General features: G+C 51.5%; 1 protein-coding gene across 2 annotated transcripts in view; it reads right to left on the minus strand.

Annotated features, from left to right (window-relative positions):
• BTBD16 (BTB domain containing 16) overlaps window positions 1-11,668 on the minus strand; it is a 41,014-nt gene extending 29,346 nt beyond the window's left edge. Inside the window, exons 1-5 of one of the 2 annotated variants that reach the window (XM_028121840.2) lie at window positions 11,651-11,668; window positions 9,740-9,888; window positions 5,711-5,784; window positions 3,417-3,560; window positions 46-135 (exon numbers count right to left, since the gene is read on the minus strand). In XM_028121840.2, coding sequence (XP_027977641.1) covers window positions 46-135; window positions 3,417-3,560; window positions 5,711-5,784; window positions 9,740-9,888; window positions 11,651-11,668 — 475 coding nt within the window. Of the gene's footprint in view, window positions 1-45; window positions 136-3,416; window positions 3,561-5,710; window positions 5,785-9,739; window positions 9,892-11,650 lie in introns of both variants that reach the window. The other variant, XM_088019915.1, reaches the window with a different exon arrangement.
• Between the last annotated feature and the right edge of the window lie 2,373 nt (window positions 11,669-14,041).

Below are 14,041 nucleotides of genomic sequence, written 5' to 3' on the forward strand. Positions count from 1 at the left end.
TTGGTTCAACGGCATCCTCGGCATAAGAAGACAGGTGTACATTACCAACTTCAGTGATCAGGGGGTCATTGATCTTCAAGGAAATGATCATCTTCTTTATGGGGCGTCTTTCCTTGACATTCCCACACAACTGAGCTGGTAAAGGAAACAGAGGGGTACATCAGGACCCGATTGCTGCAGTGAATTGTGTAGGATACAGTGCGAGGTCCCCTGGCCCTTTGTACAAACTTGACCTTGGCATTCACCGCTCCATGTTTTGTTCCTGTTTGCTTGTTTAGGGGATGCATTTTTGAAATGATTCTTTATTTAGAAATAGCTGAAGACTCCTAAGAAGTTGCAAAAAACAGTTTAGAGCTCTTGCGCCCTCCTCGGCCACCTTCCCCACTCATTCAGCCACTACAGCTGCCAAAACTGGGAAATGGATGCTCTCGGTGCATGAGATATTTTTTACTGGCCCCTGCCCCGCTCCCTCTCTCCCCCCACCTCCTTCTTCTCTCTCTTTAGGCCATGAGCAGCTTGAGGGCAAGGGGTGGGCTTCTGTTATCTCTGCATCCCCAGCCCCCAGCCCAGACCTGGCACAAGATGGGACAACAGTGACCACCTAAAGGGTGAGCATGGGATGGAGGCAGCCGCCTAGTGGCTGTTGAAATTTTGCCCCACAGACGTCCAAGGCCCCCCGCCACTAAGGGCTGCCAGCAGGCAGGAAGGGGCAGCCTGATTCACCACCCACCTCCCCCATCCACTCACACTTATTCTAAAATGTGAGTTACAACACCTACGGCTCTCAGGTCTCCATTGGCATCCCAAGCGCTTGGCAACAAAGCCAAAGTCCGCCCCCCCCCCCCAACCAGTGGCCCTAAGACCTCTAGTCTCTGGCTCACTGGACCCCAAAACTGCCTCCTTGTGGCTTATTCCATAGAAGAGCTACGGGGCTCCATCCCTCCCCTGTCAGAGATCCTGACTCCGTATGTAAGGCAGCACCCCACCCCTACCTTCCCCCAAAGTGGCTTTATTTTTTCCTCGCAGACCCACTATCACCACCACCTGTTACCACATCTTGTCTCTGTTGGGCGGGCACACTGGATGGTTTCCTCACCACTCCCTCCCCAGGCCCCGACACGGCCTTGCACACACTGGTCCGCAGTAAATGTCGGCTGAATTAACAGAATGAGGGGATTCTGTCAGCAGGATCCCAAGCCTACTGAGCTCAAGTTTCTAGGTAATGAAAAATGACACGAGTCAGGATGCAAAAAAGGATGTCGCACTGCCAACCACAAAGACCACGGAGAAAAGGGGGAGGACAAAGACCCGTCCTCCTCCGGCAAGCAGGGCTGTTGAGCCTTTCCTCACCACGCTCACGGCACCTGGTCTGCTCACCCTCTCATTTGGCAAATATTTATTGAGCACCTGCTGAGTGTCAGGCCCTGTTCTCTGCTCTGACTCCTTTGCCTCCAGGATTTCAGGACTTCCTCCTGCCTGCACGAAGCACTCTGTCGCTCACCTGCGCTAAGGGCACAGACAAGGCATTCTGGAGGTGGTAGCTTCTCTCATGATGGGTCATGCTATTCCTTGTGCTTTTTGGGTTGGCTTGTCCGTACCCCAACTCCCTGACACCGAGTTCCTCGCACGGTGCCTAGGGTAAGTTAAGCGCTCAACATTTGTTGAGGGAAGAAATGAATATTATCTGCTAGGTCAGAGTCGGTGGGAGATAGAACTTCAACATTGCCTCTGTTTTACTGAAAACCTCAAAATCGAACAGGAAGGTGGTAATTCAGTCATGTGCTTCTGAGGTACTCTGAAACCAAGTGGTTCCTTTTTAGTAAAAGAGTACCGTATCCTTTTGGGGGTTCTTCCTAGAGAATAAATGGGTCCTGCTGAAGTACCTCTCATCCTGGACTCTTGGAGGAAGGAAAATGAGCAGCTGGGAGAGCCGTGCGTGGCCAGGACAGGGACGCTCGCGGGGGGCTGCCTCTGCACAGCGCCTACCACTCCGGGACGGCAGTGCACAAAGCAGTAGTCGCGAGACCATCCAAACTATCGTTGTGAGGCACATCCTGCTTTGGCAGGAGCATGAAGGCTGGTGGCCGTGTCCACTGGACATCATGGGCACACGATCCCTAGGACCGGGCACAGACCCTGAAAGTTGCGACAGTCTGGGCCATGGTGGGGGGGGGGGGCTCTCATCTCTGCACCTACCTGGATGCCCCCCAGGTAGGCCCAGCCTCCAGCAGGGGGCTTGGAGCAGAGTGGCTGTCTTAGCCGGGCCCAATTTTTTGGACCCTTCTAGAATGTCAAAGACCAAAGTATTAACAGTAACTCCATTTTCTCTTTCCAAGTTCTCTTGCTTTTCAGTGCATTCATGTCTGGATCTCCATGGTCTTTCCTTGGGTGCCTGGGGAGTGTTCTGACCTAGGCGCATGGGACACAGAAGGAGATGCTCAGTTCCACTCTCAAAGGCACTGGGACAAACGCTTGGAAAGAGCAAAGAAGATTGTCACGTGAGCGTGAGGGTCGTCCCAGTGCTGGGGAATGCCGCAGCCTGCTCCCAGCTCCCGGCTCAGCAGCTCAGTGGGGAAGGGCTGAGTCAGAAGGCTTGTGGCTGGGCTGAATCCGGCTGGGAGCCAGGCTTTCTCTCCAGGCTCAGGGTGGGGCAGCAGCTGGGGGGCTGGCCAGCCTGTCTGGCTCTGGAATAACAGAGCTTTGCTGCCACATCCTGGAAATGGAGTCCCATCCCGACTGCCCAGCTGGTTGCCTTTGGAGACCTTGAATTTTCCATGGCACCTGCTTAGGAGTCATCTTGAAATGATGCCAATCTATATTACCCAAAGAAGGCAGTCAGTCTGGAGAGGAACTTAAGGAACCGAGAGGGGAGCCTGGGGATTACTTGGGTTAAAAAAGGAGAAAAAGAAAGAAAGAAGTGGCCTGAATAGTTTATGGAATGACATGAAGTTAAGAAAAGAGAAAGCAAAGGAAACATAACATCGACGTACACATGAAAACTTTAACCAGCCAGATGTCAGAACTATGCCTTCCTCCCAGAAAGCCCATCAAAAGACTCAACACAACCGTTCGCTCTTCTCAAAGAAGTAGGTAGAGTCTCCATTTCAGCTGGCTGGGCAGGATTGGGTTGTTATGAGAATAATAAATGACATTTCCTGAGTGCCCAGTATGTGCCAGGCATTGTTCTAGAACCTCACAGCTATTTACCTTCTCTAGGCTTCAAAGCAACATAGTGAGAACAATTATTCCCATGTTATAGCTGCAGACCGAGGTTAATGTGATGAGGTCACACCATGGGCCTTGTTCTTATCTGCCAGAGTGACCTTGGTCTCCAAACAGATGACCAAATGCCAAGCTGGGGACCCTCAAACCCGAGGGCATTTGGGGCTCTATGCTGGGTGCTAGTAAGAAAATACCTCGCAGAAGCCTCTCCAGTTCCTTTGTGGGACTTGTGGTGCCCTGGGCCAGTGCCATCAGGTAGAGCTTCGCCAAGGTCTCGGACTGGAAAAGCTGGGGCTGGTGGAGTTCCCATTTGGAGCCAAGACATGTGAGAATCACGTCTAAGGAGAGAATGCCATGATGAGTAGGCGGTTTCATGGCGCCCCTTCCAAGAGACATGTCAACTCTTCCCACCTTCCATTCTGGCGCAGTCACAGAGCAGATGGGTGGGGGTGGGGGGAGGGCTTCACTGGGCTGTTCTAGGAACAAAACAATGAAGACTCAGGGCACTAAGTGGCTCCCAGGGGATACAATGAGCAGCCTCACAAGGTAACAAAGAAAGAGATAAGTATCCAAGAGCAGCTGACCCATAGCTGTAGGACTTTAGAGGCACATGAGCTGCCCTCCAGTTGGGGAATTAGAAAGGCTTCATGGGGAAGGGACACTGGCTGGGACACTCTTGGGGGCCTCACCGTGCCTTCACATTACAGCATTTCTCATCCTTGGCACCGTTTGTATTGGGGGCCACATAATTCTCTGTCGTGGGGCGCTGCCCTGTGCCTTGTAGGTTACTTAGCAACATCCCTGGCCTCTACCCACCGGATGCCAGTAGCACCTTCCCCACTAAGTTGTGACGACCCCAAATGTCTCTGAGCATCGCCAGGTCTCCCCTGGGAAGGGATCTCGCTACCCAGTCCCCTTGTTGAAGCTATTGGGCATCGGTGCTTACTTATCGGCCACCTGAAAGGTGACAGCAAAGTGCAGCTCAAAGGCCCATCACCACGAAGCGGAGTCCTTGCGAGTCTCACTTTCCTCGAGGGAGTGGTGATCCCCAGAAAACCCAGCTCACGGGTGTGAAACAGGATTACAAAGTAAAGGAGCCTTTTTGCAAACTGTAAGGGGCTTTACGCAAGGGGCTTTTATCTCATCCTTGGATGGCATAGATGATTAAAAAGAGAGAGCCTTTGACGGGAGGGCAGATGGAGGATCCAAGGATACCTGGCCAGGTGAGGCGTGAGAGGCTGTGGGCAGGGGGCCTGTGCAGGCTGGACTCCTGTCAGCGCAGAGCTGGGGGAGAGGCTGGTGCTCGGCCATTCCCCCAAACCCTTAACCTCAGTGCTGGGTAGGACCTTAAGAGCCAGGAGCCGCATCGACTTGTTAATGGCCTTGCCATTATTTTGACTGAGTGAGCTCGGGCACCTATTTCCTCTCCTGTTAGTAACACTGTGTTTCACCAACCGTATGATGCTGTTTCATGCTGGGTTCAGAATGCGGGCTCACATCTCAAATCTCGGGGCACCTCTGGTTGTGCTGGGCTAGAAAGAATCCCTCCCATTAGGGTGATCTTAGGCAGGAGCAGACTTGTGGAGAAAGCGTGTCCCCTCCCCAGACACCCACGTCTGCTTTCACACTGACACATGCATGGGAGACATCACACGCAATCCCAGAAGTCTTCTCCCTGAGCCACAAGATGGCCTCAGACTACTTCGCGGGGCCTCCAGTCAACCAGAACCCACAGGCGAGAAGAAATCAATTAGCCCCTGCTGGGGAAGGAGACTGGCTCTGACCTGAGGCAGCTTATCTTAAAAAAAAAAATCTCCTTTAAGGGGGCGCCCGGGCGGCTCAGTCAGTTGAGCAGCCGACTCTTGATTTCGGCTCAGGGAATGATCCCAGGGTCGTGAGATCAAGCCCTGCCTTGGGCTCTGCGTTCAGCAGGAAGCTTGAGGATTCTCTCCCTCTACCCCTTCCCTCTCCCTCTCTAAGATAAATAAATAAATCTTAAAAGAAAAAAAAAAAATCTCCTTTAAGGAGCTGGCCTGTCCAGGCCTGGTGAGATTCAATGAGTCTTTTCCCAGCAGGACAGACCTAGCCTGGTTCTTCATTCTCAATCAGAAAAGTCCTCTTGGACAAGTGCAGGTGTGATGTCCAACTCATGACTGGTTAGAGCTAAAAGGGACAGAGAAGAGCTGTCCATGCTTGCTTCTGTTTAGTCTTCCAATCCAAACCCTATTTATTTACATCAGCATGTCTGTCTGCCCTGTGACGATTAGCATATAAACATGTGTTTGTCACGCCTGGTTTCATTCATCAGCCCGTGGTGTATCTGACAAATATTTACAGTGCCTATTTGATGTTACGTAGTGTGCGGTGGGCAGAAACTGGGACTTACAGACCAGTGAGCTGGCCTAGTGTCTGGTTTCCTTCTGTAGAAACCACAGCTGGCCCTGACTTCAGTGACATTTGACTGAATCCATTGGTGACAAGCACTCACCTGCCTCCCCAGTTTGGATGGTCTTGTTCTTCAAGTGCCCCGAGAAAATTTTCTGGATTTGTGAAATACATGACCTCAAGGGAACACACAAGCAAAAAATTCAGGAGTTAACCCTGACGTTTTTCTCCAACCGCAACAAGAATCATTCCAGTGTAAGTGTCCCTAAGGCATCCATCCATCTAGCTTGTCATATCTTGCCCCTTGGGAGTCTCCTTAGGTCACCATTTGTCTGCTGGTTTGATTAAACTGTAGGTTTTGTCTGGTGGTTGGCTCGAAACATGGATTCCTGTTTTCAGTTTGTGGGTAGGCTTTACCAAGAAGGTAACTGAGGTTATATCCGGTTGCCTGAATGACTCCTGTCTTGGTGAGTGTCTAAAACAATGTCTAGCATATAGTAAGTACTCCATTAACATCTGCTAGAGAAAGGAAGAGAGGGTTTTGGGAAGTGACTCACTAGTACTTCCGTTTAGGGATTATGCATGTCACAGTCTCAATGTGTCCAAAAACTAAACTCAGATTTTATCCCAAACCAACCCTGCTCTTTCTCCAGCAAATGGCACCACTGGCCTCCAGCTGCCCAGGCCAGCATGCTGACTATTGTCACATCTGATCGCTTGCCTAGATCTGACAAATATCAGATGTCCCTTTCCCCTTACTGCTGTGAGCTGCATTCAAGCCATTATTATCTCCCTGAAACCATGGCCAGTCTCCAGCCTCCAGGAAGCTCCCCTCACATGCACATCGGACACCGCAGCCTGAGAATGATGTGAACCACACGTCTGCTCTTGTCTCTCTCCTGCTGAGAATCCTTCAGTGTCTCCCCAGGGTTCTTGGGGGAAGCCCCCGCTCCTCAGCATGGCTCGACCCTCTACAGTCCCTGCTCCAGCCCTTCTCAACAGCCTGAACCCACCATCTCTCGCTTTCATTCTCTTGGACCCACAGCACCCTCGGCCCTGGGTGCTCTCCTCCTGACCTCTTCACTTGATGAGCTCCTACTCATCCTCCTAGATGAGTTCAGCTGTTGCTTTCTGTGGGGAGACTGAGCAAGTGATCCTTCCACTGACCGCCCTGTAATTACCCCCATCGGAACTCCTTCTATTGTGTCTTGTGGGCACCTGTTTACTCATGTGTCCTCTACTCTAGACGCTGCATTCCACAAAGACCAATTTGGCATTTGTTCATTGCTGGAACCCTAGCATGGGCACCATGCAAGTGCTCAATAAATATCCATTCAATGACTGAATGATGACAAAGATAAGATATCTTCTCATGAACATTATATTCATCCCGTTGAGCACGGACATGAAAAAAAGTTTGAGTCACATATTCACAGCTTGAAGACAGTCATCCCAAGAAAGCCAACTGGCCAAAGGACACTTGATGACCACATCTGGTCAGTGTCACTTTTGCCATGCTGTTTTCCAAGGGTTCCAAGAACCCTCGTGGCCAGGGTACATAGAGCGGGGGGGGGGGCTGAGGTGGGGGAAACCATGTCCAGAATAACATTGACCACATGCCGCCCTTTCCAAATGGAGAGGGTGGCTACTAGTGACTCAGCCCCAGGAAGGCAATGAGAGCTTGACGTATTTATCCAACAGGAGTAGTGGACCTGACCCAAGCCAGCCTCAATCCTTCTGGTGGCTTGGGTCCCACGTCTAGTAAGAGCTGGCCAAGGTCAGGGGTTCAGACTGTGATCTCAAAATGGAGCAATGAACTTTGGAAACTATGGGCAATGCCCATGAGCTCAACGATCCTCACAAACATCACTGTCATCAGCTGAGCCAGACAACAGAAGTAACCACATTGCCTTCTCCTGGTGTCATGGATCCTTGCCAAGATATACCATCTATCATGTGGGCTCTGTGGAGTCCAAGGGCCAGGTTTATTTTAGGACGATTGGAAAAGTTAATGGAATAAATGGCATCTGTGAATTGTCCTCTTCACCCTTTGGGACTAGACAGCCTGGGATAAAGTGGCCCATGGGAAAACTGGGAGCATGCTCTTAGGCTGGGGACTCAATCACCCCAGTTGTGACCCACGACGGAGAAACAAGAGGGGAAAGGGGGGAAATTCTCTGTGTGTGTCGTGGATGGAACGACTTCCTGCAGCAAACCATCAAAGGGCTTTTGGCTTAATACTGGCAAAACTCCAATTTGACGTCCTATCCCTTGACTTTGAGTTTGGCCATGTGGCTTGCCTTGATGTTAGCAGATGTGATGTGGCTGAAAGTCTGGACAGCACTTGTGCCCCTGGGCTTGCCTCTTGTCCTCTGCCATTGCCAGCACAAGACCATACCCAGGTGAGTCCACCATCTCAGGGGGAAGATGAGAAGAGACCGACTGCCCGGCTGAGCTGAGCCTGGACCAGCTGACCAGCAGGTGCATGAGTGATCAGCCTTCCCAGAGTGCGTCCTTGCCCCAGCCGGCCTCTGGACCCACAGCTTCCTAGCATCACCAAGGAGAGAGGCACCCTGCGTCACTTGTGTGTTGTAGGCAAGGTGCTTACTGTGTCGGAGGCAACGTGCCTTGCTTTGGGGGGAGGTGGTAAAAGGCAGAATGAAAAATGGAGTTGTTGGCTGGCGCACCCCAAAATGAAATTACCAAGACCAATAACTAAAACTGTTGTGCAGGTGAATAAAAGCTCCGTTTACAGATCATCTAGTGTTTGCTAGACACAGTGCTAAGCATTTTCAAGGTACGGTCTGATTTAATCCTCAAGATAACTCTTCTAGAAAGATGCTCTTATCACTTATCACTTCACAGGGGAGGAAACTGAGGCTCAGAGAGGTTAAGCCACTGGCTAAAGGTCACAGAGGTAGTAAATGGAGGAGAAGGAATTCTAACCCTGTCTGACAGGCTGCTTTCAATAGCCCTGACAACTGCCACCATCCTTGGGCTTCTGTGCCCTGCCTCTCAGGCCACCACCCCCAGCTTAGCTCAGTGATTGCACAGGTCGAGTCCTGGAGACATCTGCTCCTACTGCCCAGCCACCCTCATCAGCTTTTCCGGATCAGTTTGCTTATATCCCCAGGCCCCACACCAGTGCCGGCCTCCCCAGCCTGGTCCTACCACACCACTAAGGAACACCATGCGTTTTAACCCTAAGACTTCTTCAAGGCCCTAACCAGACAAAATATAAAATAAATATACAATAGAAAATAAATTCAAGATAGTTTAAGGCTAATGCCCCAAACGGCAACTCACAGCACTCAATTTTTCTAAGCTGGGGTTATCCGAGAATTTAGGTGCCAACCACAAATGGATTTCATTTATCTACAAGTGTGTGTACGAGGGTCACCTGGGAGGGGGTGGGGGATTGGAGCAGGGCTGGCCAGGGGGTCTAGAAAGGAAAGATGGGGCTACTGGCTCAGCAAACTGGGAGCGAGCAACTCTTCTGTGCCGGGTGCTGCCCACGGGCACAGGCCACGCTCAGGTAGATTCTCCAGCACGCTCACAAGGTAGGCACCGCCAGCCCAGGGGGGCAGTGGCATCAAGTCAAGTCCAAGGCACCAGGGAAGTGAATTCTTCCTTCTGCCATGGGGTCCAGCTCCATGTCCCAGGAGAGGCCAGAGAGAACTTGCCACAGGGAGAAGTAATGCTCCTTTTAAGCCAGCTGTTAGAATTCCTTGGGAAAGAAGGAGGAACCAGCTTCTCACACATGGGGAGCCAAATGACCGGGAGAAATATGAATTTGAGAGATAGGGTTGGACTCTAAGCCAGAACTAGCTAAGTTTTCTTTGTCAACAAAGCAGTTGATAAACATAGCAGAATCTTGTTAGGGTCAGAGTTCCCAATATAAAGGAAAAATCTAGAGGAAAAAAAAAGGGTCAGTCTCTCTCTACATTTTTATCACTCACAGACATCCTCAGGGGAAGTGGTCACACCGAGGCTGTCCATCTCTGAAGGTCGGTCCCAACAGCAGCCCAGATGAGCCCATCCACCCAGGTATAGCAGCCCAACCACGGGGTCCTTCCCAGAAATGGGGTTCCCCCCTGGGGCATTCCCAGCCATCGGCCTTTGATCGGCTTACCTGTCTGGGTTCTTCAGAGCCTCTTCAAAGTCCACGTTCAAAGCCTTGCACATCTGGGAAAGTCCCAGCAGGTCCCCAGAGAAAGGCTCTCTGGGAAAACGCCACCGGTTGGTTGAGCCAACCATTCGGCGTTCCAGCCGAGCTCTGTGCTGCTTGGGAAGCAAAAGAAGAGAGAAAAATCCTTTTTTAACCTCACCAAATGCCAGGTTTTCCAAAGTGTACAACAGAGAGAAAAGCAAGACACATTTTAAAACGCTGGTTGATGTTCAAACATGGCGAGTATTTCTCAGGAGCCATCCTCTGAAGGCCAGTATCGTAGTCAGTAGACAGAGGAGTTCAAGGAACAAAGTAATTTGGAGTTTAGGATCTAGGACAGAAGGTGCCAGAGGCAAGAGATCAGGGAGAAAGACTGTTTCTTTGCGGGTGGTTCTGAAGAACCCACGAGCAGGAACAGGATGATATTTCAAGAGACTCTTCATTACGTGCTTATCCTCACTTGGGCTTCAGAGAGATACCAAACTGAGAGACGCTAGGTAGGGACTGCTTTTCTCTCTATTGTGGTGAAATACACAAAATGTAACATTCACCATTTTATCCATTTCATCGCATACAGTTGAGTGGATTTGGTACATTTACAAAGTTGCACAGCGATCACCACCATCCAGTTCAGAGCATTTTCATTCCCCCAACGGGAAACCTTATACTCATCAGGCCATTACTCCCAATACCCCTCCCTGCCAGCTCCTGACAACCAGCAATCTGCTTCCCACTTCTGTGGACTTCCTGTTCCAGGTATTTATGTAAATGGAATCAGACAGCATGTGGGCTTTTAGGCTTGGCTTCTTTCCCTTGGCATAATGTTTTCCATGTTCTTCCCTGTGGTAGCAGGTATCAGAACTTCATTCCCTGTTAGGGCTGAATAATATTCCACCGTGTGGGGAGACCATGCTTTTTTATCCATTCATCAGTTGATAGGCACCTGTGTCTTTTCCACCTCTCGGTGATTGTGAAAAATGCTGCTGTGAACGTTTGTGTACAAGTTTCCGTTTGAACACCTGTTTTCAATTCTTTTGGGTCTATACCCAGGAATGGACAGCTGGGCCCTGGGCAGGGACTTTTGCCTAGATATTTTCTTGAGGTCGTAGGGCTTTAGCAGTCTCCTTAAGGGAGCCGTAGAATATTCAGCATGGATGTAAGCCTCAGACGTGCTGGGTCAAGGAAAGCTAGCCAGGGAAAGTGTACCATGACGGACCCACAGGAATGGGTGCGGTTATTCCTTTTTTTTTTTTTTAAAGATTTTATTTATTTATTTGACAGAGAGAGACACAGTGAGAGAGGGAACACAAGCAGGGGGAGGGGGAGAGGGAGAAGCAGGCTCCCTGCGGAGCATGGAGCCCGACGCGGGGCTCGATCCCAGGACCCTGGGATCATGACCTGAGCCGAAGGCAGACGCTTAACGACTGAGCCGCCCAGGCGCCCCGGGTGCGGTTATTCCTAAGCCAGGCCAGTCACCAGCTGGGTGGTGGGGAGACCAGGGGCCAGGGAATGGAGAATTCAAGGTCAAATCTTGTTATCGCCACTAACGGGTTGTACGGCCTTGGGCAAGTCATTTAACCTTTTGAGCCTTTCGGTCCTCATCTGATGATGGTGAAGGTGATGATGTTAAAATGGTAAGAGAAAGTTTGGGAACCACGCTTTAGTGCCTGGAATATGGCGGGCGATCGAACACTGTGGAATGTGAATCCAGATGCAGTCCTGTGAGTGGTAGGCTCTGACAGCAGGGTCAGCCAATAAAGCTGGGGGTCGTGAGTGGTGCACGACCCGTCCCCTTGTGCAAACGTGGTGACAGAGCTGTAAGCAGGTGCTCCTGCTGCCCGAACTGCAGGGCCGCCTGTAAACTGCTTTACTTACCGGATGCAGCCTTTTCATGGACGGTACTGGTGATTACACACAGGGGATGGGGGAAGAGACACCTGGAAGACAAAAGGGGTAGGGTTTACATTTTCAAAAACTCTCCAGAGGGGCTCTTCAAAACAGCAGATTGGCCTGAAGAATCTGTATTTTGCTGCCACGAACAGTAATAATGAGTAAACTTCCAGGGTGGGTTACTCATCAAATCTAGAGACTGTCTTCTCTGCTTCTTGGGCTGGAAATGAAAGAAAAAGCCAAATGGGAGAAAACCCACCATCCCTCGCGCCTTTATCAAGGGATGGGAACCGAGGGAGGTCCGTAAGTAGGCTGGTCAGGTCATTTGGTACTTGCGACGCCCCCCGGCTTCCAGGCCCCCCTGCCTCCCTGCCCGGAGCCCCCGCAGCCCCTCCCTCCCTAGTCCAGCCAGCGCAGGTCACAGGGGTGCCCTCCGTCTCTAGCGGGGATGAAAAGCACCAGCCGTACTTACGTCTCGAAGCGTCCTCGTGGCCACGGTGCGTTCACAGGAGAAACTTGTTGAACAGAGGCACTCTTGCGGCCTCGGTCTCTGAATGACAGGATCGCTGCGGGCTGCTCGCCTTCTGACTCTGAATCCTGAGAGTGCTCATGACATCTGGGGCTCACTCTTTTCTTCTTAGGGGCCAAGGTGCTTCGGCGGGGGAGCTTGCCCTTGGGTTTCCTGATTGTGGGCACCATGGCAACATCAGGAAAAGGTTCTGAGCACTTCCTGTTCCAGGCCCGTCTCAGCACGGCCGGGGGGTCCGTAGGGGACACGCGCCAGCCCTGTTGCCCCGTGGCGCCATGTCTCCTCACAGCACCTGGGGAAACCCGGAAGAGCCGCTAAAAGGGCCTCAGTGAGTGTCCAGCCTCGAGTCCTCAGGCCCCCTTTGTCAAACGAGAAGATTGTGCTGGAAGGTTCTCAGATCCCTGCCAGACTTGGCATTCTGCGGGTGCTCTATTTCTGGCTCGGGTGTTTAGAAATGTTTTGACAAAAATATTTAAATAAGAATTGGAGAGTTTTGGGGCACCTGGGTGGCTCAGTCGTTAAGCGTCTGCCTTCGGCTCAGGTCGTGATCTCAGGGTCCTGGGATCGAGCCCCGCATCGGGCTCCCTGCTCCGCGGGAAGCCTGCTTCTCCCTCTCCTGCTCCCCCTGCTTGTGTTCCCTCTCTCGCTGTGTCTCTCTCTGTTAAATAAATGAATAAAATCTAAAAAAAGAATTGGAGAGTTTTATGTTATTACAACTATGCCTGATGATTTATTTTTGTGGATAGGTGATTTTTAATCAGCTCCCTCTGGGAATGAAGATCTGACTAAAAGTCAAGAGCTTTCATGCGGGGGGCCACGGTGGAAACTTCCAGGGGCTCAATGACCTGGTCTCCAAAGCCTAGGCCCCAAACTAGGAGGTGGAGAACTGGAGACATACCCCTCATGCCTGGAATCTTGGCCCATCAAAGTCTTGGACCTCCACCCCCGGGCTCCCAGAAATCCCAGCCACAGTAAGAACAGCCAGGAGTCAGTGCAGCTCATGAGACCCAGGACTGGCTTTCCCCAGGCTCTTCACGTGCGGCCTTTCCTGAGTCATATAAACTACAAAGTGAAACAGCAAGGTAAGTGCTCTGCCTACTTGCAACTGAGTCCTAGCAACTCTAACACACTCCATAGATAGGAAGCATCTCTCAATGTCCCTCCCTCCTCACCCTCTGACCTGTGATTCTACCTTTCCTGACACCTGCACTCTGCTGGGAGGAGTTTCTGTGGGGGGTGCTCTACGGTGGCCTGCCCATCCCTGCCTCCCCACGGGACCCAACAACTGAACTCAGCCCTTAGGAAGTGCTCAACAGACGTCTCGACTTGGATCATTGGATGTACCCGTCCCTATCCACCTCTCTGCCTTTGCACATGGATGAACATTGTGTGTGTGTGTGTGTGTGTGTGTGTGTGTGTACACACGTGTTCATGTATGCGTGTGTGTATCTGTTTCTTGTGGGTCACAACCCCATCTCAACAGATGGACAGATTCCCGCTTCGCTGCCCTCTTCCCTCCACTCCAAACTTTTCTCAGCTACCTGTCCCTGGAATGTGGGTCCCCATGGAAGGTTTCGATGAAAGACTTTGAAATACCTTGTCCTGGACCACCTTGTCCATGGTGGGCAAGCCCAGGAACACCCTCCAGGCCCCAGGTCTGGGGCACAGCTGAGAGCTGGCCCTCGGGCGCTCTCTAGTGGCCACTCATGGGAAGCATCCCAGGGTGCCATACTCCCTAGCGTCCCTAAGCAGGACCTTGGCCTTGTCCGTGTCTATCACTCCCTATAGGTTCCGGCCTTCAGCTCATCCCCCAAAACCCTCTGCCCATACATCCCCCATAGAGCAAG

This window comes from Eumetopias jubatus, unplaced genomic scaffold, assembly GCF_037043125.1.
Source record: "Eumetopias jubatus isolate StellerSeaLion01/CBP00866 unplaced genomic scaffold, mEumJub1_p1.0 scaffold_17, whole genome shotgun sequence".
In the NCBI taxonomy this organism is placed as follows: domain Eukaryota; kingdom Metazoa; phylum Chordata; class Mammalia; order Carnivora; family Otariidae; genus Eumetopias; species Eumetopias jubatus.